This window comes from Garra rufa, chromosome 1, assembly GCF_049309525.1.
Source record: "Garra rufa chromosome 1, GarRuf1.0, whole genome shotgun sequence".
NCBI classification, from domain to species: Eukaryota; Metazoa; Chordata; class Actinopteri; order Cypriniformes; family Cyprinidae; genus Garra; species Garra rufa.
Window position 1 is genome coordinate 54,480,163 of NC_133361.1, and position 24,024 is coordinate 54,504,186.

Consider the following 24,024-nt stretch of genomic DNA (forward strand, 5'->3'; position numbering starts at 1 on the left):
AGTTTAGAAGTCATTCACAGAACCCTGCCAACCACATCGTAGTAGTACAAGTAGTCGCAAAAACAATGGCGTCGCATTTCAGCGGAGTGCTTCAGCTCACGGATTTGGATGATTTTATTACTCCGTCACAGGTTAAATAATTGTTTCTTGGATGTAACATTTAAAACAGACACATTACTATGGATTCAGCGCTTTTACTGTATATCAGCTGAACACGAATACGCAAAAAACACCGGTCAGCTAACATTGTGTAACGACAACGTTGTAGTTTAGAAAAGTGACACATGTTTCTGACACGTCTTTTTGATAATAGTTGTTTAAGTGTTGTAAATACTGTAAATGCGAATTATGAATGACATTCGTTTAGTTAGAGCTGCCAAGTTTGGGCCTGCTTTATTTGCAAGGTCAGGTAATGATGAAAGTGGCTGTCTCAAAACCTAGTGAGCTGCCTAAGTAAACTGCTGAATGTAAAATGCATGTACACTTCAGCCACATTGAAATGTCTGGATGTCACTGCATTAGATGACAAAATATCGAACCATGTGATTTATCTCCAAAAAAGACAATTGCAACACGTATTGAAAGCAAAGCAGCTTACAAAACTAGTGTATTTTGACACTTATACATTTTTAAAGATTAACCATCACTGCAAGTCAAAAGTTTTTGGACAGTAAGATTTTAATGTTTTTTTAAAGAAGCCTCTTCTGTTCACCAAGCCTGCATTTATTTGATCCAAAGTATGGCAAAAAAAAAAAAAAGTAAAATTTTTTAAATATTTTTTTTACTATTTAAAATATCTCCTTAAACGATCCTTCAGAAATCATTTCTGATTTGATTCTCAAAAAAAAAAACATTTGTTATTATTATGTTGAAAACAGCGGAGTAGAATTTATCAGTATTTATCTGAAATAGAAACCTTTTGTAACATTATAAATGTCTTTTTCATCACTTTTGATCAATTTAAAGCATACTGCTAAATAAAAGTATTACTTTTTATAATGTCTTTCCCCACAAAAAATAAATAAATAAATTATACTGACTCCAAGCTTTTGAATAGTATAGTGTGTAATGTTACAAAAGCTTTTTATTTCAGACAAATGCTGATCTTTGGATCTTTCTCTTCATCAAAGAATCCTAAAAAAGATTACTCTTTTACAGTAATAATGCTGAAAAAGTAGCTTTTATCACAGGAAGAATTTATATTTTAAAATATATTCAAAATAGAAAGCAGTTATTTTAAAAAGTAAAAATGTTTTTGTTGTACTTTGGATCAAATAAATGCAGGTTTGGTGAGCAGAGGAGACTTCTTTAAAAAAACATTAAAAATCTTACTGTCCAAAAACTTTTTGGAGTCAGTAATATTATTTTATTTATTATTTTTTAATATTAACGGTCTCTTATGCTAAGCAAATTTGTTTTATTTGATAAAAATACAGTAATATCGTGAAAATTTTTACTTTTTAAAATCATTTATTTCCATTTAAATATAATTTAATGTTTTGTTGCTCAAGAAACATTTATTATTTTTAATGTTGCTTAATATGTTTTGTGGAAACGATGACTTTTTTTGTTCAGGGTTTTCCTTGATGAAAGTTCAAAAGAGCCGCATTTATTTTTCAAATAGAAATCTTTCGCAACGTTATCAATGTCTTTACTTGCACTTTTGTTTAATTTAATGCATCCTTGCTGAGTAAAAGTACTAATTTCCTAAAAAGAAAAAAAAAACTACTAACCTACTACTAAACCTAGTCTTTTATACAGTAGTATTATACCGAAATATAATTTCACTTTTTGTTAATTTGCCCATTTGATCAGGAATGTGTGAAGCCTGTTAAAGTGGAAAAGAAGCAGGGAAGATCCATAGCTAAAATCCAGATAGAAGACGATGGCAGTTATTTTCAGGTCCAACAGGTAAGTACAAATGATGTTGCTTTTATTTTGAACCTGTGTCTTTGTTATATCTGACAGATATAATGAATAAGTACCTGTTTCCTAGGATGGTCAAAGGCAAAAGTTGGAGAAAGCGAAGATTACTTTAAACGACTGTCTGGCTTGCAGTGGCTGCATCACTTCTGCGGAGAGTGTCTTGATCACCCAACAGAGTCATGAGGAACTGTACCGTGTGTTACGTCAAAATAAGGTGCATGTCACACTAAATCAGCTGTTTTAAAGTTTTACTCCAAACGTTTTAGCTCAAACATGTTTGTCTGTCAGCAGCAGGTCAGCAGTAGCGAGCAGAAGGTGGTGGTGGTGTCTGTATCTCCTCAGTCCAGAGCCTCTCTAGCAGCACACTACGGTCTCAGCAGCAGCGAAGTGGCTTGTAGACTCACTAGCTTCCTGAAAAACTTGGGTGAGTTTGAGTCTATGATTCATATGACCAGTCAAAGACATCCTCCTGTATGTATTGAGATCATGGAAACCCCATATTGGTCTTTCAGGTGTCCATCATGTGTTTGACACCAGCTTCAGTCGCTCATTCAGCCTTTTAGAAAGCCAGAGGGAGTTTCTAGAGCGATTCAGTCGGAAGGAAGTAGACAAGAAGGCTCTTCCGATGCTGGCGTCAGCCTGTCCAGGTAAATGCAATCTGTTTTTTTTTTTTTCTGAAATATTCTCAGTTGTGTTTTATTATGAGTCCAGTATGGATTTATTCTTGTTAAATGATCTTTTGTGATTCGTTCAGGCTGGATTTGCTATGCTGAGAAGACTCATGGTGAATTCATCCTCCCGTACATCAGCACAACCCGCTCGCCCCAGCAGATGATGGGATCTCTAGTCAAGGGCTATTTTGCCTCACAGAAGGTAGTCAACAATGAACTTCTGTTCAGAAAAGGAGAAACTGCCCACAATGCTTTATGCCAAAAACAAAGTTTCACATTAAAAAATTTTTTTTAAGTAGTTGATTTAAAATTTGAAGGCCACATTAGAGACTGATTGATGCCTTTATCGATTGTAAGTTTAAGTTGTTTAAATGTGGTTTAACTATATTGTTAAACTTATTATAAACCTTTCTTTGGTCTCAGACATTTTGTAGATGTAAAGCTTTTTGTTTTGCAATTTGTACAAAGCTAATCTACTATTGAACATACTTTTTATTTACATTTAATATTAACAAATTAAATTAAGCGACATGCAAATTTCATGCAGACATTTAAGAGTAAGTCAAGTTCTATTATTTATTAAGTAATTATTCAAGTGAACAGCCAATAATAAAACACAGAAATAAATTAAGGACTTTTTTTGAATATTAACAACAATAACAGACAGATTTATGGAAGCCTGTTTCTGCAAACTCACTTTTTTTTCACAATTGCATGATATAAACTCACAATTGCGCGTTATAAAGTCAGAATTGCGAGATAAAAACGTACAATTCTGACTTTTTCTCAAAATTGTGAGACATAAACTCAATTCTGACATTTTTTTCTCAGAATTGCGTGATATAAACTCACAATTATGAGTTAAGCAGTCAGAATTGCTAGTTTGTTTCTCGCAATTCAGGATAAAAAAATCTGAATTGTTTTAATTTTGCAATTGTGTTTTTATCTCGCAATTCTGACTGTAACTCCCAATTGTGAGTTTATGTCTCGCAATTCTGAGAAAAAAGTCAGAATTGTGAGATGAAAACGTACAATTCTTACTTTTTCCTCAAAATTGTGAGACATAAAGTCACAAATCTGACTTTTTTTCTGAGAATTGCATGATATAAACTACAATTGCGAGTTATACAGTCAGAATTGTGAGATATAACCTATAAAAAATAAGAATTGTTTAATAAACTCACAATTGCGACAAAAATGTTACAATTCTGACATTTTTTTCTCAGAATTGCGTGATATAAACTCACAATTATGAGTTATGCAGTCAGAATTGCTAGTTTGTTTCTCGCAATTCAGGATAAAAAATCTGAATTGTACATTTTAATTTTGCAATTGTGTGTTTTTATCTCACAATTCTGACTATAACTCCCAATTGTGAGTTTATATCACACAATTCTGAGGAAAAAAGGCCGAATTGTGAGTTTATGTCTCACAATTCTGAGAAAAAAGTCAGGATTGTGAGAAAAAAGTCAGAATTGTGAGATAAAAACGTACAATTCTTACTTTTTCCTCAAAATTGTGAGACATAAAGTCACAAATCTGACTTTTTTTCTGAGAATTGCATGATATAAACTACAATTGCGAGTTATACAGTCAGAATTGTGAGATATAACCTATAAAAAATAAGAATTGTGTTTAATAAACTCACAATTGCGACAAAAATGTTACAATTCTGACTTTTTCTCAGAATTGCGAGACATAAACTCAATTCTGACATTTTCTTTCTCAGAATTGCGTGATATAAACTCACATTTATGAGTTATGCAGTCAGAATTGCTAGTTTGTTTCTCGCAATTCAGGATAAAAAATCTGAATTGTACATTTTAATTTTGCAATTGTGTTTTTATCTCGCAATTCTGACTGTAACTCCCAATTGTGAGTTTATATGTGAGTTTATATCACACAATTCTGAGGAAAAAAAGTCCGAATTGTGAGTTTATGTCTCGAAATTCTGAGAAAAAAGTCAGAATTCTGAGAAAAAAAGTCAGAATTGTGAGATAAAAACGTACAATTCTTACTTTTTCCTCAAAATTGTGAGACATAAAGTCACAAATCTGACTTTTTTCTCAGAATTGCATGATATAAACTACAATTGCGAGTTATACAGTCAGAATTGTGAGATATAACCTATAAAAAATAAGAATTGTGTTTAATAAACTCACAATTGCGACAAAAATGTTACAATTCTGACTTTTTCTCAAAATTGCGAGACATAAACTCAATTCTGACATTTTTTTTTCTCAGAATTGCGTGATATAAACTCACAATTATGAGTTATGCAGTCAGAATTGCTAGTTTGTTTCTCGCAATTCAGGATAAAAAATCTGAATTGTACATTTTAATTTTGCAATTGTGTTTTTATCTCGCAATTCTGACTGTAACTCCCAATTGTGAGTTTATATGTGAGTTTATATCACACAATTCTGAGGAAAAAAAGTCCGAATTGTGAGTTTATGTCTCGAAATTCTGAGAAAAAAGTCAGAATTCTGAGAAAAAAGTCAGAATTGTGAGATAAAAACGTACAATTCTTACTTTTTCCTCAAAATTGTGAGACATAAAGTCACAAATCTGACTTTTTTCTGAGAATTGCATGATATAAACTACAATTGCGAGTTATACAGTCAGAATTGTGAGATATAACCTATAAAAAATAAGAATTGTTTAATAAACTCACAATTGTGACAAAAATGTTACAATTCTGACTTTTTTTCTCTTAGAATTCTGAAACAAACTCAATTCTGACTTAAAAACTTACAATTCAGAATTTTTTCTCCGAATTGCGAGACATAAACTCACAACTGTGAGTTATAAAATCAGAATTGTGACAAAAAAGTCAGAATTGTGAGATATAAACTCTTTTTATATAAAAAAGATTTAACTAAATATGACATTTTTTCTCATTTATTTATTTACATTTACATGACAAGTCAGTGTCCAAAATTCATTTTGAACCATGGGATATGTCAGTGCGTTAGTATGGTAGTTCTAGTATCAGATTTTCATTCTCCATCTTTTGCGTTGACAGGGTGTTTCACCACAGAATATCTACCATGTGACTGTGATGCCCTGTTATGATAAGAAACTAGAGGCTTCCCGACCAGACTTCTACCTCAGCGACTATGAGACCAGAGAGGTGGACTGCGTCATCACTTCAGGTGAGTGATTCTACAAGGATTAAAATTATGTAGTAAAGTAAAACAGGTACGATTATAGCCATAAGAAGCAGACCTCATCTTCCATGTGTCTGATTCATAGGTGAAGTTCTGAAGATGTTGGAAGAGGAGAATGTGTCCTTGAGGGACATGGAAGTGGCTCCTTTTGACACAATGTAAGTTCTTCATGTTTAAAAGTGAAACCCAGCTGTCACTTTTGAAATGGGGTCATGTGTGAATCTGTTGGTGTGAATGTGTCTTTTAGGTTCAGTAATGTATGTGGGGAAGAGCTACTGGGTCACGCAGGAAGTGGATCAGGAGGATACCTTCATCACATCTACAAACATGCTGCCAAACAGCTGTTTGGGGTTGAAGTAGATGAACTCACGTACAAGACTATGAAGTACGTATGAACACAGCAATATTGTTACAGACAGTTGTTTTTTTTGTTGAGGAAAACATTTCAGCATTTCTTTCCAAATCATGGACTTCCAAAATGCAGTTTAAATGCAGCTTTTAAGGGCTCTAAACAATCCCAGATTAGGAAGAAGGGTCTTATCTAACAAAATGATCAGTCATTTTCTAAACAAATTGACAATTTATATGCTTTTTAACCTCAAATGCTGGTCTTGTTCAACTCTGTGTGAACTCTGTGTATTTTAGTTCAAGATGGGAGTTTTTCGACACACCCTAACTGGAATTCACTGAGTGTTCTGGAAGTGAACTTCTCCTTTTAAGAGTTTAGGGTCTTTTTTCTTTCTTTTTTTTATTAAGAAATTGAAACATTTATTTAGCATGGTTGCATTAAATTAATCAAAAGACTTTTACATTGTCACAAAAGATTTTGTTTTAAATAATAACACTGCTGTTCTGTTAAAGAATCCTGGAAAAGAAATCTATCAACTGTTTTACCATTGTTAATAATACGAAATGTTTCTTGAGCGGCAAGTAATCATATTAGAATAATTTCTGAAGGATCATGTGACACTGAAGACTGGAGTAATGATGCTGAAACTTCAGCTTTGATCACAGGAATAAATTACATTTTAAAAATATTAAAATAAACAAAATAGATTCTAAATAGTAATACAATTTCACAATATTACTGTTCTTCTTTATTTCCGATCAATTAAATCCATCCTTGGTAAAACAACTTTCAAAAATATTTGTAAAAATCTTACTGACTCCAAACTTTTGAATGCTTGTGAATAGAATTTCTTGATGTTTACTGTAAACAATTAATATTCATTTGAAGGTTTATATGGTTTGAAATGTATAAATGTTGGAAATATTAACCATGGTTTTTAAGACAGACCAGGGAAACCTAGAAATAAGAGAGATTGTTTTAATTAGAAAAGGATTATTTTTTTTTATATAATTTCTGTAGCCAATATAATTGTCCCAATTATGCTTAGTTCTTCAAAAGCATTTATTTGGCTAGAAATTACTAGAGGATTATTTCTAAAAAGTATTTTGTAATTTACGGATTACTGATTAATTAAGCAATTAACTAAGAATTTCTATATAAAATGATATTTAAAAATCACTTAAACTATTTTTATGAATGGAAATTGGTCATAAATTCTAGGAACTATGTAATATTATGGTATTCTTAATAGTACAGTCGTGGCCAAAAGTTTTGAGAATGACACACATATTAGTTTTCACAAAGTTTGCTGCTAAACTGCTTTTAGATCTTTGTTTCAGTTGTGATGTACTGAAATATAATTACAAGCACTTCATACGTTTCAAAGGCTTTTATTGACAATTACATGACATTTATGCAAAGAGTCAGTATTTGCAGTGTTGGCCCTTCTTTTTCAGGACCTCTGCAATTCGACTGGGCATGCTCTCAATCAACTTCTGGGCCAAATCCTGACTGATAGCAACCCATTCTTTCATAATCACTTCTTGGAGTTTGTCAGAATTACTGGGTTTTTGTTTGTCCACCCGCCGTTTTGGTCCCCGAGCCACTTAGTTATCACTTTTGCCTTATGGCACGGTGCTCCATCGTGCTGGAAAATGCATTGTTCTTCACCAAACTGTTGTTGGATTGTTGGAAGAAGTTGCTGTTGGAGTGTGTTTTGGTACCATTCTTTATTCATGGCTGTGTTTTTGGGCAAAATTGTGAGTGAGCCCACTCCCTTGGATGAGAAGCAACCCCACACATGAATGGTCTCAGGATGCTTTACTGTTGGCATGACACAGGACTGATGGTAGCGCTCACCTTTTCTTCTCCGGACAAGCCTTTTTCCAGATGCCCCAAACAATCAGAAAGAGGCTTCATCGGAGAATATCACTTTGCCCCAGTCCTCAGCAGTCCATTCGCCATACTTTTTGCAGAAGTTCAATCTGTCCCTGATGTTTTTTTTGGAGAGAAGTGGCTTCTTTGCTGCCCTTCTTGACACCAGGCCATCTTCCAAAAGTCTTGGCCTCACTGTGCGTTCAGATGCGCTCACACCTGCCTGCTGCCATTCCTGAGCAAGCTCTGCACTGGTGGCACTCCGATCCCGCAGCTGAATCCTCTTTAGGAGACCATCTTGGCGCTTGCTGGACTTTCTTGGATGCCCTGAAGCCTCTTAATGCAGTGGAAAGTTTTTTCCGGGATTAAGTTAATTTTCATGGCAAAGGAGGACTATGCAATTCATCTGATTACTCTTCACAACATTCTGTAGTATATGCAAATTGCTATTATAAAAACTTAAGCAGCAACTTTTCCAATTTCCAATATTTATGTAACTCTCAAAACTTTTGGCCACGACTGTACATTAAAGTGTCATCGTATATGAATATGATAATTGTTTATGACATGTTAAAGTACCTTTATATTAACACCTGATAAATCAAAATTGATGACAATTGTTATTATTACTCACCCTCACCTGTAAAACCTTCGTTCATCTTCGGAACACAAATGAAGATATTTCTAATGAAATCTGAGAGCTTTCTGACCCTGAATAGACAGTAATGCAGCTGACACATTCAAGGCCCATAAAGGTAGTAAGGACATCATTAAAATAGTCCATGTGATATCAGTGTTTCAACTGCATTACGAAGCTACAAGAATCGTTTTTGTGTGTGAATAATGACAGAATTTTCATTTTTGAAAATGTGGCTTGTCACATTTAATTTATTTTAAAAAGACTGTTTTAACAGTTGTTTGTTCATCGTAACACTTCTTGGACTACCATGGTGCTACTGTGGTTTACATATTTGTAAGTGACCTTTTCTTTCTCCTTTTTTTTTTATTCAAAAAGAAACAAAGACTTCCAGGAAGTTACTCTAGAGAAGGACGGTCAAGTTCTGCTGCGGTTTGCTGCAGTCTACGGCTTCAGAAACATTCAGAACCTGGTGCAGAAGCTGAAACGTGGAAAGTCACCTTACCACTTTGTAGAAGTGATGGCATGTCCCTCAGGTCAGAAATGACACCCAACCAGGCCTTAAAAACCTTGTTTTGTTACATTTGTAAGTTTTCTGCAGCTTTGTGATACCTACCTGTCAACACATGGCATATGATGCCTCTATGTGGTGAAAAAATATTGGAATTAGCAATATAGCTGTATTTTGTACTCTTTTCTCAATAGAGTGAAATTCTTTGGGCGTCAAAACATTGTCAGTGTTGAATTTGGATAATCCTCTGATACTGTTCTCTTGAATTACATCTCTTTTAAATTTGAATAACCTATTAATCGAAGACAGTAATATGACAGTGACTGTTTCAGCATTTAAAAATAAGATCTGATTCACTGACACTTTTAATTGTGTTCTACAGGATGCCTCAATGGCGGCGGTCAGCTTAAGCCTTCATCAGATCAAAATAACAAAGAGTTGCTGCAGCAGGTGGAGGAGTTGTACCGCGGTGAACGTACCTCAATGCCAGAGCAGGACTCACGAGTGGCTGAACTCTATCAGAGCTGGTTAGAGAGCGTAGGTGAGGAGAAAGCCAGACAGTTATTGCACACACAGTACCACGCCGTAGAAAAAAACGCCAATGGACTCAGTATAAAGTGGTGAGGAGCCACAAGACACTGGTCAAACATTTGTTTCTTTGCCCTTTCATTAAATGTTTGTCAAAGTCGAGTCAAACCTTAATATGCATTTGACACTACACCAGCTAAACACATATAGACATGTCATTAAAGGAGAAGTTCAATTTCAGAATATTTGTTTTTTGATAATGTACTCACCCCCATGCCTTCCAAGATGTTCATGTCTCACGAAGAGAAATGAAGGTTTTTGAGGAAAACATTCCAGGATATTTCTCCATATAGTGGACTTCAATGGGTTTCAATGCAGCTTTAAAGGGCTCTACACGATCCCAGACAAGGAATAAGAGTCTTATCTAGCGAAAAATATAAATTTATATACTTGTTAACCACAAATGCTCATCTCGCACTAGCTTGACTTCAAACATTACATAATCATGTTGGAAATGTCACACAATGGTTAGTGCTTCATCTTCGAACTAAGGATAGAGTTCAAAAAGGTCTAATCTCATTTTCTCCTCCAACTTCAAAATCACCCAACATCGTGATTTTATCTTTTTTTTGTAAAGGGTACTTGACTTTCTTTGCACGTTCGCTTTGTAAAGTGTGAGGTCAGGCTGGTGCAAGACGGGCATTTGGTTTAAAAAGTATATACATTTTTAAAAAAAATTTAATAAAATGACTGATTGTTTTGCTAGATAAGACCCTTATTCCTCAGCTGGGATCGTGTAGAGCCCTTTGAAGCTGCACTGAAACTGCAATTTGAAGCTTCAACCCATTGATCCCCAATGAAATCCTGGAATATTTTCCTCAAAAACCTTAATTTCTTTTCGACTGAAGAACGAAAAGACATGAACATCTTGGATGACATGGAGGCGAGTAATCAGAAAATTTTAATTCTGTGAGTGAACTAATCCTTTAACAAATGTGATTATGTTTGAATAGACAGATGAAGTAATATTTCCCATAAATATACTTCTATAACATATCTGCCGAAGAAAGCTGAGGTCAGACAACATATCAAACCAGTCTTTGTGTTTTATAGCAATAGGCAATTTTTCTATATCCATGAATGTTGCCTTGTTATTGTTTTTTTTTCTTTCATTTATTTGTGAGTTTGTTTTTTGATGCAAAAAGTGTTGATGCAGTAGATGTTACTATGTAGTATGCACTGAAATTGTCATTTTATAAAATATATTTTGAATTATGATTATAATAAAAATATGACTGCATGTTGCCATGCATATAATCATTCCATGAATGTAATTCTATTTATTAAGAAAATAAACTATAAATATATTCTACTTATTCATATATTTGTGATTATTTAACTTTTTTTGGTAGGTATTTTAATTTAGGGATTTTTTTAAATGACCAAAACAACACAAACAGTATTCAATATTAAATTTGGAATTTAATACTTTAAATTATTGGAATTTTATTATGAATAATTTTATGCAAATCTTTTAGTAATAAAATAGGTTCAGTAGGTTGCAAAAACACTTTTGCAACAAGAAAATGTATACCTAATATTGTTTTACAACACAATACAAAAGCAGGTAATAAAACAAAAAAACATTAAGACTTTATTCAGTTTGAACACTATATTTATAATTAATATGTTATTTTTGATGACAAAAAGTGCAAGTTCAGTTGAAACAAGAACTGGATGAGCTAAAACAAGGCGAAAAGCTGAAATCAGTATGCAGTGTTCAATATCTTTTACATTCAAAATCATCCAGAGACATCAAAATAAATGTCATTTTCTGATGGACATAAAAATACACCAAATATAATTTTGCTAGATCACCTCGCTTAGTTCGTAATAATTAAAAATAATTATTTTTGATTTACAAAATAAAACATTGCACATTAAGACAAGCATTTCGAAATAAAACTATAATTTAAACCACGTAGCATTGGTTCATGGCCTGGATCTTCGCAAAAGCTGCAAATGTCGAAAATAAAAAGTACGTAACCTTACGTAAATGAAATTTTGCCTACAACACACACCTAGTACACATCTGTGTTTTCTAGAAATGACATCAGTGTATTCTGTCAGTGATGAAAACATTCTAAATAATATGTTTTTGTTCATCCATGGCTTGCAGCAATGGTTTAAATACATTGTTTTACAGGTTAACAATCCTGTGTATTGCTCACTGAATACAATATGCTGCCTTGAAGAAAAACATGGAAATAAACAGTTTGGTAATTGTGCTTTTGCTGTAAATGGAGTTTCTGCATGTGCCTCATGTCCTGATATTGTTAGTCAATTGATGAGAAGATATAAGCGTAGTGGTGACAACCATCGCAAAGACAAGCGTGAAAGCTCAGTTCTTCGGGACTCTAAAGCCGTCCTTCTCCTTACGGATGTTTTTCATGGTTTCAATCGGGTCACTGGTGCCAGCATGCTCTTGTACTGACTTTTCTCTGAAGTGCAAACAGATATATATAATATATATATATATGGTCCAAGACAGTTTATATGATGTATAGTTAGGAATTATTTCACATACCTTACTCTCATGAAGGGGTTAAATGTGAACTCCTCAGCCATCGTAGAGGGAATGGTTGGTTCTCCGTTATCATATTTTTCCTAATCATTGTAAGACAAGGTTATTCAAACATTTGCGCTACGATAATATTTGCAGCTAAAGTGAATATAGGTTAAAGAGGAGTTAGACACCTTAGCCCATGCTAACTTTTTCTGGATGGCCTCATTTTTTGGCTCGACATGCCGTGCAAACTTCAGATTATTGATGGTGTACTCGTGACCGCAGTACACACGCTGAAACAAAAGCAAATTGTAACTTCAATACATGTGACTTTTGATGACCTAAAACATCTATTTGAGTAACAGTGAAGATGTTAAAAGAGTTCAGTAGCATTTATTGGTTTAATAATAAATAATCTGTAACATTTTATAGCACAAAAAAGACGAAAGAACTGTTACCGTTTCTGGAGGAAGACGGCCTAAAATCTCAATCAGGGCTTTATACATTTCATCAGCGGTACCCTCAAAAAACTTTCCACAGCCGGCCACGAACAGAGTATCTCCTGTTTATAATATGAATGTAACATAAAAAGCAATTGATTGTTAATACAGTTCTTAATATGTTTTTGTAGTCTCTGCTCTGCCTATAGTCATTATAGACACACTAAACTGATCAAAAGTGACAGTTAATACAGTCAAGCCTGAAATTATTCATACCCCTGGCAAATTCTGTCTTAAAGTTACTTTTATTTAACCAAGTTTTTTTTATTAGAAATGACACAGACATCTTCCAGAAGATACTAAGACGATGTACAAGAGGCATCATTGTGGAACAAATTATTACTTATCTTTTCTTTACATTTGAACAAAAATGTAAATGATGCATGTCCAAAATTATTCATACCCTTCTCAATAATCAATAGAAAAGCCTTTATTGGCTATTACAGCAATCAAACGCTTCCTATAATTGCTGACCAGCTTTTCACATGTCTCCACCGTTTACTGTGATTAGGTTCCCTGGTCCATCAGCTGAAAAACACCCCCAAAACATTAGGTTCCCACCACCATGTTTGACAGTGGGGATGGTGTTCTTAGGGTTGAAGGCTTCTCCTTTTTTACGCCAAATGAAGGCTACATCATTGTGGCCAAACTATTAAATTTTTGTTTCATCTGACCATAAAACAGAAGACCAGAAGTCTTCTTCTTTGTCCAGATGAGCATTTGCAAAGGCCAAGTGGGCTTTTGTGTGTCTTATCTGGAGAAGTGGTGTCCTCCTTGGTCTGCGTCCGTGAAACTCAGCGGTGTGCAGTGTCCGTTGGACTGTCTGCCTTGAGATGTTGCCACCAGCAGAGCCCAGATTCATCAGGATGGCCTTGGTGGTGATCCTTGGATTCTTTTTTACCTCTCTCACTATCCTCCTGGCCAGCACAGGTGTCACTTTTGGCTTCCGACCACGTCCTCTGAGATTTTTCACAGTGCGGAATGTTTTGTATTTTTTAATAATACTTTGCACTGTAGCCACTGGAACTTCAAAACATTTAGATATGGTTAATAGCCCTTTCCTGACTTGTGAGCAGCCACAATGCGCAGCCGCAGGTCCTCAGTGAGCTCCTTTGTCTTAGCCATGACTGTCCACAAACCAACAGCAGAGAGCTTCTGTTTTTCACCTGTTGAGTTGATTAAAACAGCTGTTCCCAGTGAATCAGGGTAATTAGGATGCTTTAGAACAGCTTGGACTATTTGGAATGGTATAGAACTTTGGATTTTCCCATAGACTGTGACAGTTTGCAAAGGGTATGAATCATTTTGGACATGACACTTTTTGTTCAAATCTAAATAAAAGCTGCGGAAATTTTTTTTTTAACTTATTATCTTTTGGGAGAAGCCTGTGTCATTTCCGGTCAAAAAAAACTTTCTGGTTGAATAAAAGTAACTTTAAGTCAGAATTTGCCAGGGGTATGAATCATTTCGGGCTTGACTGTATATTTATAATGTTACCAAGATTTTTATTTCAACTGAATTATGTTCTTTTGATCTCTCTTTTCATCAAATAATTCAGGGGTCTACGCTTACTTTTCATTTTAGGAGCACTTAAATTTAGGAGCACAGTCAAAATTTCAGAAGCACCTTCTAACCAATAATAAAAATAAAAAAAATCAATAAAAAAATTTGTCTTCCCATTACGAGGTGATATTTGACTCCTTAAAGTGATTTACAGGGGAATTTTGTTTTTACGTTTTCAATGGCATTATGCCAACTTTATTAAAATGTCATCTTTTATGTCAAAATATAGTTTTTAATCTTTTTTAAAATGTCTAATTAAAACAATAGAATAAGCAGCAAATCAGAATATTAGAATGATTTCTGAAGGATCATGTGACACTAAAGACTGCAGTAATGATGCTGAAAAAAGTCAGCTTTGATCACAGGAATAACCATTTTAAAATATATTCAAATAAAAAAGGTATTCATTGTAATACTTTTTTACAATGTTTCTGTGTTTACTGTATTTTTGATCAAATAAATGCAGAAAGAGATTTGTCAAAAACATAAAATGCATTTAATGCATCCTTGCTGAATAAAAGTGTACTACTTGTGTAAAATCTTAAAGTTTTGCATGTAAAATATATCTTACCTGTAAACACAGCTGGTGGTTCAGTGCTGTTTTCTTTTGTTACAAAATAGCAGATGTGACCGCTGGTGTGACACGGTGTGAACAAACACTTTACATTCAAAGAGCCCACCTGGAAGAATAATAATAAAAAAAGAAAATAATAAACTGGACATATCCTATGATCTCAAATGGATCCAGCAGTATTAAACTACACTTAAAACCAATTTATGCAAATGTGATTATACAATACCATTCAAAAGTTTAGGGTTGGTAAGATGTTTTATAGAGAAGACTCTTATGTTCATCAAGGCTACATTTATTTGATCAAAACACAGTAAATATTACAGTGAAATATTAAAATGTTAAAGAACTGTTTTCTATTTGAATATATTTTAAAATGTAATTTATTTCTGTTATCAAAGCTAGATTACTCCTTCAATGTCACATGATGCTTCAGAAGTCATTCTAATATGCTGATTTGCTACTCAACACATTGAGCTGGTTCATATATTTGTGGAAACCATGATCATTTTTTCTAAAGATTCTTTGATTAATAGAAAGTTCAGGATTTATTTGAAATAGAAATCTGTTTCAAGTATTTACATCACTTTTGATGATTTCAATTCATCCTTGCTGAATAAAAAAATCGTACTGACCCTAAATGTTTGAACAGTAGTATCTATTATGTATATCAAACTTACTTTGAAAGTGTTGTAGTGTGTGACTTTTTTAGATAAAGCTCCCACTCGATCATCTCCACCGTACACTGTCAGCCCCGGCATGAGCTTCACCAGCTTCTCATTACCTCCTGCATGATCCCTGGAAGTCATATCAGAGCATATAGGATATACATATACATATACAGTGAACAGCAGAAATGATTACGCCCCCTCTAAAACTTAAACTCAGCAATTACTCTTTACTTAGAACACATGTTAGGGTTCTTTGGAGATATAATGTTCAACAAGCCTGCTTGATCAGTTACCAAAGATTTTCTTATCAAAGTGATAAAATGTTGTGTTACAAAATTGACTACACCCTCCTGAAAGTTACTCAATAAAACAAACAAAAAATGTGTAGGTTTAAAGCATTTTTTGATCAACAGGTAAGTACATTATAGTGCCAAAAGTATTAGGACACCCCCTTCTAATGAACAAGTTTGACTACTTTAGTAATTTATATGAGTACAAATCTTAAGCATATAATGATATTCTATGGAACTGTGTGCTTCTAATTTTATAGCAACAATTCGGACAGCACCCTTTTCTATTCTAAGATAACAATGCCTCTGTGTATAAGGCAAGGTTCAAAAAGAAATGATTGATTCAGTCAGTCAGTGTGGAAGAACTGGATTGGTCTGCAGAAAGAAATGTCATAATCACAGCTGAACATCTCCGACTTTAAATGCACACCTTGAGCCAAAAACTCATCACCAAACACCAGTGGCTTGTACATATGGGTAAAGTAATTTTAGACACTTCCAAAACTGTTGCAACAGAGATGGAAATACAGTTTTTAAATACATGAATGATCTTTCCATCTTTGTTGCCACAGTTTTGGAAGTGCCTTTTTCTGTTCTAAAGAAGGGGTGTCCCAATACATTTGTCCATATAGTGTATAGTGAACCAAAACTTTTAAAGACAAGTAATTTCCAGACAATGAAACGTGTTATATAGCCTACTGAATTATACTCAGACTTAATGCTTAAATGTTTGAATGCTTATAATCCAGTAAGGTCTTTGAGGTCATCCAACCTGAGACAATAAATTTTCCGCAGGCTAGGTTGAAACTGAGCGGTGATCGTGCTTTCGCCATTGCTTAATATTGGCACCTTGGTCAACAATTGTTGTTTTTAATGGTGCTATATAAATAAAGCTGACATTGAGATTTAAGAGCTGTATTTTCATAATCGTTTGAAGTCGAAACTGAATTTCAATTAATTGCACAGCCCTACCATACTCTGGTCAAGTGTTAGTGTTGAAGTAAGATTGAAGTAAAACGATGGAAAATTTAGTGGGGGGGGGGGGGGGGTCTCATTATGAAATAAATGTTTTTCTCTAGTTCACGTTGGCCACAATTATTGGCACCCCTAAAAATTTGTCTAAGTAAAATATCTCTGAAGTATATTCCCATTAATATTACAATTGTTTTAGCACACCAGGGTGGCTAGGTGTATAAAATGGTCCAGTCATGACTTTCTGTTCCACAGGATTATAAGTATGAGGAACACAAAAGCCAAATTCCCTTAATCTTCCATCACAAGAAGTAAAACCAAAGAATGTAGTTCTGATGTGCAAAACAAGTTTGTTGAGCTTCACAAAATCGAAAGTGGCTGTAAGAAAATCCCCATTCCCACCATCAGGGCAATAATTAAGAAGTTCCAATCAAGTAAAGATGTTAAGAATCTGCCTAGAAGAGGACGTGCGTCTATATCATCATAATGCACGATAAGGAGGAGAGTTTGATTGGCCAAAGACTCTCCAAAGATCACAGTTGGAGAATTGCAGAGAATTGTTGAGTCTTGGGGTCAGAAAGCCTAAAATAAAATGATCAAACAGCCCCTACATCACCACATGTTGTTCCAGAGTGGACCTATTTTCAGCTGGAGGTGCTGGACATCTTGTTTAGATACATGTCTTCATGGATTCTATCAAATACCAGCAGATAAAAAATCAAAACCTGACCGCCTCTGTTAGAAATCTTATAATGGGCCATGGTTGCATCTTCCAGCAGGACGAAGATCCAAAACAAACATCAAAATCAACTCAAAATTGTGTCACTGAGCAGAGAATGAAGCTTCTACCATGGCCGTCCCAGTTCCCTGACCTGAACCCTGTATAGAAACTAAAGAGAAGAAGCTGGGAAGAGAGAGATTCTGTTTGAAGGAATGGTCTCTGATCTCTTGTCAGGTGTTCTCCAAACTCATTAGACATTGTTGGAGAAAACTCAGAGCTGTTATCTTGGGAAAAGGATGTTGCAAAAATTGGGTGCCAATAATAGTGGCCAACGTGAACTAGAGAAAAACTTTTATTTCATAATGAGATTTCACCCCTAGGTTCTATTGATTTACTTTAATGACAGGTTAGAATTTTGTGAATTTTTTGAATGAAAGATCAAAAGGATAAATTATGCAGATTTATTTTCACATCCACTTTTGCTCATATTTACCGAGGGTGCCAATATTAGTGGAGGGCACTGTATTCCTCAAAGGTCAGAATCCTTCAGTGCGCATGCATTTCACCCAAACTTAACACTCTTAAAAACATCTGTGGGGGATTCTGTAGAGACACATTGAATGGTTGCGCTTTTTTTCCAGGTCTTACTCACCAGTGATGGTGAGTTGTCAGGACAGTTTTGAGCTTCACGCCATGCTTTTTGACTGCATCTACAACCTGAGACAGATTATAGTTATGAATCCATGGTATACAGTCTGTAATGTGTGATACACAGAGTGAAATATTCGTACTTTCTGAGGCTCTACTGGATCGACTACGGCTGCTTCCTTCGTGTCTTCATCGATGAGGAGGTACATGTAGTTGTCGGTGAGAGCGGGCAGCAGTTCCACCTTCATGTCTTTCTGTTCCACCAGAGACGACTTCCTAGGAGCGGAGTGAAACAAGCCTGTAGGAACTTTAAAACAGAGATTCACGATCAGTAAATGTTCCAGCGTGATTAACAGATTTTCATCATTTTCACTGTTACCATAATTTCCACCAAAATACTTTAGTTACTACAACTTGTGTTACTCTACAACACATTTTATATGTTTTTTTTTATACTTTCTAGCTAATCATTTATGCTCAAAAGTTAGTTAAAGATGGTAGTCCACCTTGTTTAAATTTTTGGGGAACTGGTTTAGCTCATTCTCTGTTTTCCAAAAGTGGTTCAACCGTTGTATTATTTATGACCCTGGACCACAAAACCAGTCTTAAGTAGTACAAGTGCAGTTGTAGCAATTGCCGAATATACATTGTATGGGTCAAACTTTTCGATTTTTCTTTTATGCCAAAAATCATTAGGATATTAAGTAAAGATCATGTTCCATGAAGATATTTTGTAAATTTCCTACCATAAATGTATCGAAACTTAATTTTTGATTAGTAATATGCATTGCTAAGAGCTTCATTTGGACAACTTTAAAGGCGATTTTCTCAGTATTGAAAATTTTTTGCCACTCTCAGATTCCAGATTTACAAATAGTTGTAACTTGGCCAGATATTGTCCTATTTTTAGAAATATTCGCATAAATATTGTCACATTTCAGGTTTTACGGAGATCCTACATTAATATATTATGATTTTACAGTAAGTAAAAATAACTGTAGTAACTAGTATTTTGGTGGAAACTACAGTTAACATGGTGCATTTTGTAATACTTTCAAAATAAGTCTCTTATGCCTACCATAACTGCATTTGTTTCACCAAATATACGGTAAAATCAGTAATATTGTGAAATATTATTACATTTTAAAGCAAATGATCTGATGATCCTTCGGAAATCATTTTAAAATGCTGATTTCATGCTCAAGAAACTGTTATTATCAGTGTTAAAAACAGTTTTATTCATTTTTTTATTCAGGATTATTTGATAAACAGTTCAAAAGAAAAGCATTTATTTGAAATAGAAATATTTTGTAACATTATAAATATCTATACTGTCGTTTTTGATCATATTAATCCATCCTAGCTGAATGAACGGTAGTGTACGTTCAGTTAAATACTATACATTTTATAACGATTTAATGACGAAACAATAGTATTAAAGGAGTAGATCACTTTCAGAACAAAAAATGTACAGATAACGTACTCACCCCCTTGTCATCCAAGATGTTCATGTCTTTCTTTCTTCAGTCGTAAGGAAATTATGTTTTTTGAGGAAAACATTTCAGGATTTCTCTCCATATAATGGACTTCTATGGTGCCCCCAAGTTTTAACTTCCAAAATGCAGCTTTAAAGGGCTCTAAATGATCCCAGCCGAGGAAAAAAAGGTCTTATCTAGCAAAACGATGGGTTGTTTTCTAAAGAAAATTACAATTTATATACTTTCTTAACCTCAAATGCTCGTCTTCTCTGTGTGTACTCTGTGTAGAGATTAAAAAGTATATAAATTGTAAATGTTTTTAGAAAATAACTGATCGTTTCGCTAGATAAGACCCTTTTTCTTTGGCTGGGATCATTTAGAGCCCTTTGAAGCTGCATTTAAACTGCATTTTGGAAGTTCATACTGGGGGGCACCATAGAAGTCCATTATATGGAGAGAAAACCTTTAATGTTTTCCTCAAAAAACACCATTTCTTTACGACTGAAGAAAGAAAGACATGAACATCTTGGATGACAAGTGGGTGAGAATATTATCTGTACATTTTTGTTCTGAAAGCGAACTACCCCTTTAAGGCTATTCATTCAAAAATCATCTGCATGCAAAATTGTGCCCACTAGTGTGCGTTTCAGATCTTAACATCATAAAATATAGGGATCAAATCATAATCTGCCTAATTTATCTCTGGAAAAAACTTATCTATTATGCTCAATGTTTTGATGATGGGTCATTTTCTTCATATTGCATCTACGCAATACTGTAAAAATAAATAATGCATGGCACATTATTGCAATACACGCCTATTAACACCACACAAGTGAGAATTAAGAAATCTCTCATAAATGTTTCTGCAACTTTCAATTGCACACTGCAGAACATACAGAAAGCATGCATTGTTTACAATTACGTAACTCCTAGAGTGTTAGATTTTTTATATCTATTACAAGATCACTGTATTCGTGTATGCATTGCATACATGCAACATGTCATGCTCGGTGACGTATGTCAACAGCTAGGATGATGTAACTCTGCTCCGTAAAGGGAACAACTATTCTACTAGATCAAAACATTGAAAGGTTCTTTGACAGCGCTGACATAGGGTTACATATCCATAAATAAGACATTCTGATCATGGGAGAGTACAGGTTCTCGTGTAAACATACCGAATTTTTGCGAGACAGCTCCGAGAACACCGAGAGTGCAGGCACTCACCGCCAGCGACCTGAACCACATATCAGGACTTCAGCTGTCTGATACTACAGTTAGCATAGAGAGGAAGTAGAAAGTCTGGTTTAGAGTGCAAATCTGCCCACTTTTTAACTTTGACCTCTCGTTTAGCCAATCCAAAGCGGATGAGTGTCCCGCGTGCTGCTGTAATCCACGCTGTATTTACAGGTTATTTACGAACTCTACTATGATGAAGGCTTACCGCTGGAAGACAACGTCACATGACATAATTCACATTCAAAAGTCTTTTTATTATTATTTATTTATTTAAAAAACCAACAGAGTGAAGTACAATTACAGTGTGCATCTCTATAGAAAATAAGAAAAGAATTAGACAAAAATATAATATTTTACAATATGTTATGAGGGACGAGACACCAGTAGATTCGCTGTCACAAATACATATTATTGAAATGAATTAAATTAAGTATTATTAATATCCATGACTCGTTATATACAGTTAAGGTCAAAAGTTTACATACACCTCGCTGAATCTGCAAAATGTTTTACTAAAATAAGAGGGATCATACAAAATGCATGTTATTTTTTATTTAGTACTGACCTGAATATATTTGACTTATAGAATGTTTACATATAGTCTATAAGAGAAAATAAAAGTTTTATTTAGAATTTATAAAAACGACCCTGTTCAAAAGTTTACATACTGTGTTGTTACCTGAATGACCCACAGCTAAGTCTTTTTTGTTTAGTGATACTTGTTCATGAGTCCCTTGTTTGTCCTGAACAGTTAAACTGCCTGCTGTTCTTTCAGAAAAATCCTTCAGGTCACACAGATTCTTTGGTTTTTCAGCATTTTTGTGCTTCTAGCATTTTGAACCCTTTCCAGCAATGACTGTATGATTTGAGATCCATCTTTTCATACTGAGGACAACTTAGGGATTCATATGCAACTATTACAGAAGGTTCAAACGCTCACTGAATGCTCCAGAAGGAAACATGAAAAGCCTTTGAATTTGAAGATCAGGGTACATTTAACTTATTTTGTCTCCTGGGAAACATGTAACAATCTTCCGTAGCTTTTGAAGGGCAGTACTAAATGAAAAAAATATGATACTTAGAAAAATGTACACATCTTCATTCTGTTCAAATGTTTTCACCCCCGGCCCTTTATACACCGTTTTTCCTTTTGAAGCATCAGTGAGTGTTTGAACCTTCTGTAATAGTTGCATACGAGGCCTTCAGTTGTCCTCAGTGTGAAAAGATGTATCTCAAAATCATACAGTCATTGTTGGACAAGGTATAAATATGCAAAAATGCTGAAAACCCAAAGAATCTTTAGGACCTGAAGGATTTTTCTGAAAGAACAGCGGACAGTTTAACTGTTCAGGACAAACAAGGGACTCATGAACAACTATCACTAAATAAAAAATAAAAACACAGCTGTGGATCATTCTGGTAACAACACAGTATTAAGAATCAAGTGTATGCAAACTTTTGAACAGGGTCATTTTTATAAATTCAACTATTATTTTCTCTTGTGGACTATAATGTGACATGTGTTGTGTGAAATTTCTTATTCAGGTCAGTGCTAAATAAAAAAATAACATGCGTTTTGTATGATCCCTCTTATTTTGCTAAAGGTGTATGTAAACTTTTGACTTCAACTGTAAATGTCTCTTTTACATTTCCCACCCGTTTTTTTATTGTTTGTTTGTTTTTTCAACTAAATACTTTTTAGTATTTTACTTTGCAGCTGGAGTCCCAACAAATTAAATAAATTTAGAATAATGAGAGACACGGGAAAGTAAATCGAAATAAACCGTATGACCAGCTATGAATCGAACCTTTGTCATTGGACGGCGTCAGCAAAACCTAATTAATATTCAATAACGCAGCGTTCGCCATTGGCCACGTTTTAAGAACGTTAAGGAGACCTAATTAATATTTATAAGCTAAGCCTTCCCTGTAGTATGATTCGTAATTTCTCTTTCGGATTTAGTAGTTGTGGTGAACGGCTTCAGAACGAATAATGTCTTCCGGACAATTGTGTCAGGTTCTTGTTCGCGTAATTTGCACTAGAGTTACATAATCCGCACTGCAACGTTACTAACGTGTCTGACCGCCCTTCGTTGTCGAGTTATCATTGACCAAAGGTCATTTTATTTCCGGTTGCAGGTTTCTCTGCCTGCTGTCGGACTCCAAAATGAGCGCAAGGAATATTGCTCGCTTTTGGGAATGGGGAAGGAAAATCATATGCGTCGGGAGAAATTATGCAGATCACGCCATCGAGCTCAAAAATGCAATTCCGAGCGAACCCGTGCTTTTCCTGAAACCCCCGTCTGCTTACGTTAGGGAAGGGTCTCCCATTCTGGTTCCCTTCTATTCCAGCAACCTCCACCACGAAGTTGAGCTGGGGGTGGTGATTGGTAAAGCAGGAACTGCTATTCCTCAGTCTTCAGCCATGGACCACGTAGCTGGATATGTCTTGTGCCTAGACATGACAGCTCGGGATGTTCAGGACGAATGCAAGTCCAAAGGTCTTCCATGGACCCTGGCCAAAGCTTTCAACACCTCATGTCCCATCAGTGACTTCATTCCCAAAGAGAAGATCCCAGACCCCGGGAGCATCAACCTCTGGTTGAAGGTGAACGACGTCGTGAAACAAAATGGAAGCACATCCCAGATGATCTTTTCCATCCCGTATCTCATAAACTACATCAGCGAGATCATCTCGCTGGAGGAAGGTGATCTCATTCTCACTGGGACCCCTAAAGGAGTGTCAAGTGTCCAGGAACAAGATGAACTTCAAGCTGGGATTGATGGCATCGTGACTATGATGTTCAAAGTGGATCGAAAAAGCTGATTTTAACTAGTTATGACAATGACACAAGGATTTTAGAATGAAAACATTGTGTATGTTTTATCTTTTCTAAATAAAAATGTTAATCTATCTACATGATATTTTGTGATTTGTTTTCTCACTTTCTTTCAACCACCATAAAAGCATAACACGATGGCCATTTGTAAATTTTATGGGTCTGGCTTCCGGTCTCATCCGCGTCCAGCTGTTTTTAGCTGTACAAAACAGCTTATTTCACTGTTTGATATTGCAAACTGGTGTGTCTTACCATGTTATTTTAATGTATTATCCTAATTATGAACACACTAGTT

At 34.8% G+C, this 24,024-nt stretch overlaps 3 protein-coding genes across 3 annotated transcripts; 2 read left to right on the forward strand and 1 right to left on the reverse strand.

Annotated features, from left to right (window-relative positions):
• The first annotated feature begins 37 nt into the window (after window positions 1–37).
• narfl (nuclear prelamin A recognition factor-like) lies at window positions 38–10,526 on the forward strand. Its single transcript, XM_073833577.1, has 11 exons — window positions 38–131; window positions 1,816–1,911; window positions 1,997–2,140; window positions 2,218–2,350; window positions 2,439–2,573; window positions 2,681–2,799; window positions 5,623–5,752; window positions 5,853–5,925; window positions 6,015–6,152; window positions 9,007–9,164; window positions 9,522–10,526. The coding sequence occupies exons 1-11, from the start codon at window positions 66–68 to the stop codon at window positions 9,761–9,763; spliced, it is 1,434 nt and encodes a 477-aa protein (XP_073689678.1). The 5' UTR covers window positions 38–65; the 3' UTR covers window positions 9,764–10,526.
• A 603-nt stretch (window positions 10,527–11,129) lies between these two features.
• Window positions 11,130–20,987, reverse strand: hagh (hydroxyacylglutathione hydrolase). Its single transcript, XM_073833578.1, has 9 exons — window positions 20,829–20,987; window positions 18,313–18,476; window positions 18,174–18,238; window positions 15,548–15,665; window positions 14,868–14,976; window positions 12,692–12,795; window positions 12,425–12,526; window positions 12,255–12,334; window positions 11,130–12,168 (listed from the first exon to the last, which is right to left on the reverse strand). The coding sequence occupies exons 1-9, from the start codon at window positions 20,896–20,898 to the stop codon at window positions 12,069–12,071; spliced, it is 912 nt and encodes a 303-aa protein (XP_073689679.1). The 5' UTR covers window positions 20,899–20,987; the 3' UTR covers window positions 11,130–12,068.
• Window positions 20,988–22,837: 1,850 nt separating this feature from the next.
• fahd1 (fumarylacetoacetate hydrolase domain containing 1) lies at window positions 22,838–23,812 on the forward strand. The gene has a single exon (XM_073833579.1). The coding sequence runs from the start codon at window positions 23,057–23,059 to the stop codon at window positions 23,714–23,716; it is 660 nt and encodes a 219-aa protein (XP_073689680.1). The 5' UTR covers window positions 22,838–23,056; the 3' UTR covers window positions 23,717–23,812.
• The last annotated feature ends 212 nt before the right edge of the window (window positions 23,813–24,024 follow it).

What these genes read in the sequence shown, in the direction of transcription:
- narfl (XM_073833577.1), top strand. Translation starts at nt 66, where the DNA reads ATGGCGTCGCATTTCAGCGGAGTGCTTCAGCTCACGGATTTGGATGAT. An exon ending in GTTATTTTCAGGTCCAACAG is followed by an intron (nt 1,912 to 1,996) that starts GTAAGTACAAAT and finishes CCTGTTTCCTAG; the next exon opens with GATGGTCAAAGGCAAAAGTT. An exon ending in GCTGGCGTCAGCCTGTCCAG is followed by an intron (nt 2,574 to 2,680) that starts GTAAATGCAATC and finishes TGATTCGTTCAG; the next exon opens with GCTGGATTTGCTATGCTGAG.
- hagh (XM_073833578.1), bottom strand. Translation starts at nt 20,898, where the DNA reads ATGTGGTTCAGGTCGCTGGCGGTGAGTGCCTGCACTCTCGGTGTTCTC. An exon ending in AGCTGTCTCGCAAAAATTCG is followed by an intron (nt 18,477 to 20,828) that starts GTATGTTTACAC and finishes TCTGTTTTAAAG; the next exon opens with TTCCTACAGGCTTGTTTCAC. An exon ending in GCCGTCTTCCTCCAGAAACG is followed by an intron (nt 12,527 to 12,691) that starts GTAACAGTTCTT and finishes CTTTTGTTTCAG; the next exon opens with CGTGTGTACTGCGGTCACGA.
- fahd1 (XM_073833579.1), top strand. Translation starts at nt 23,057, where the DNA reads ATGAGCGCAAGGAATATTGCTCGCTTTTGGGAATGGGGAAGGAAAATC.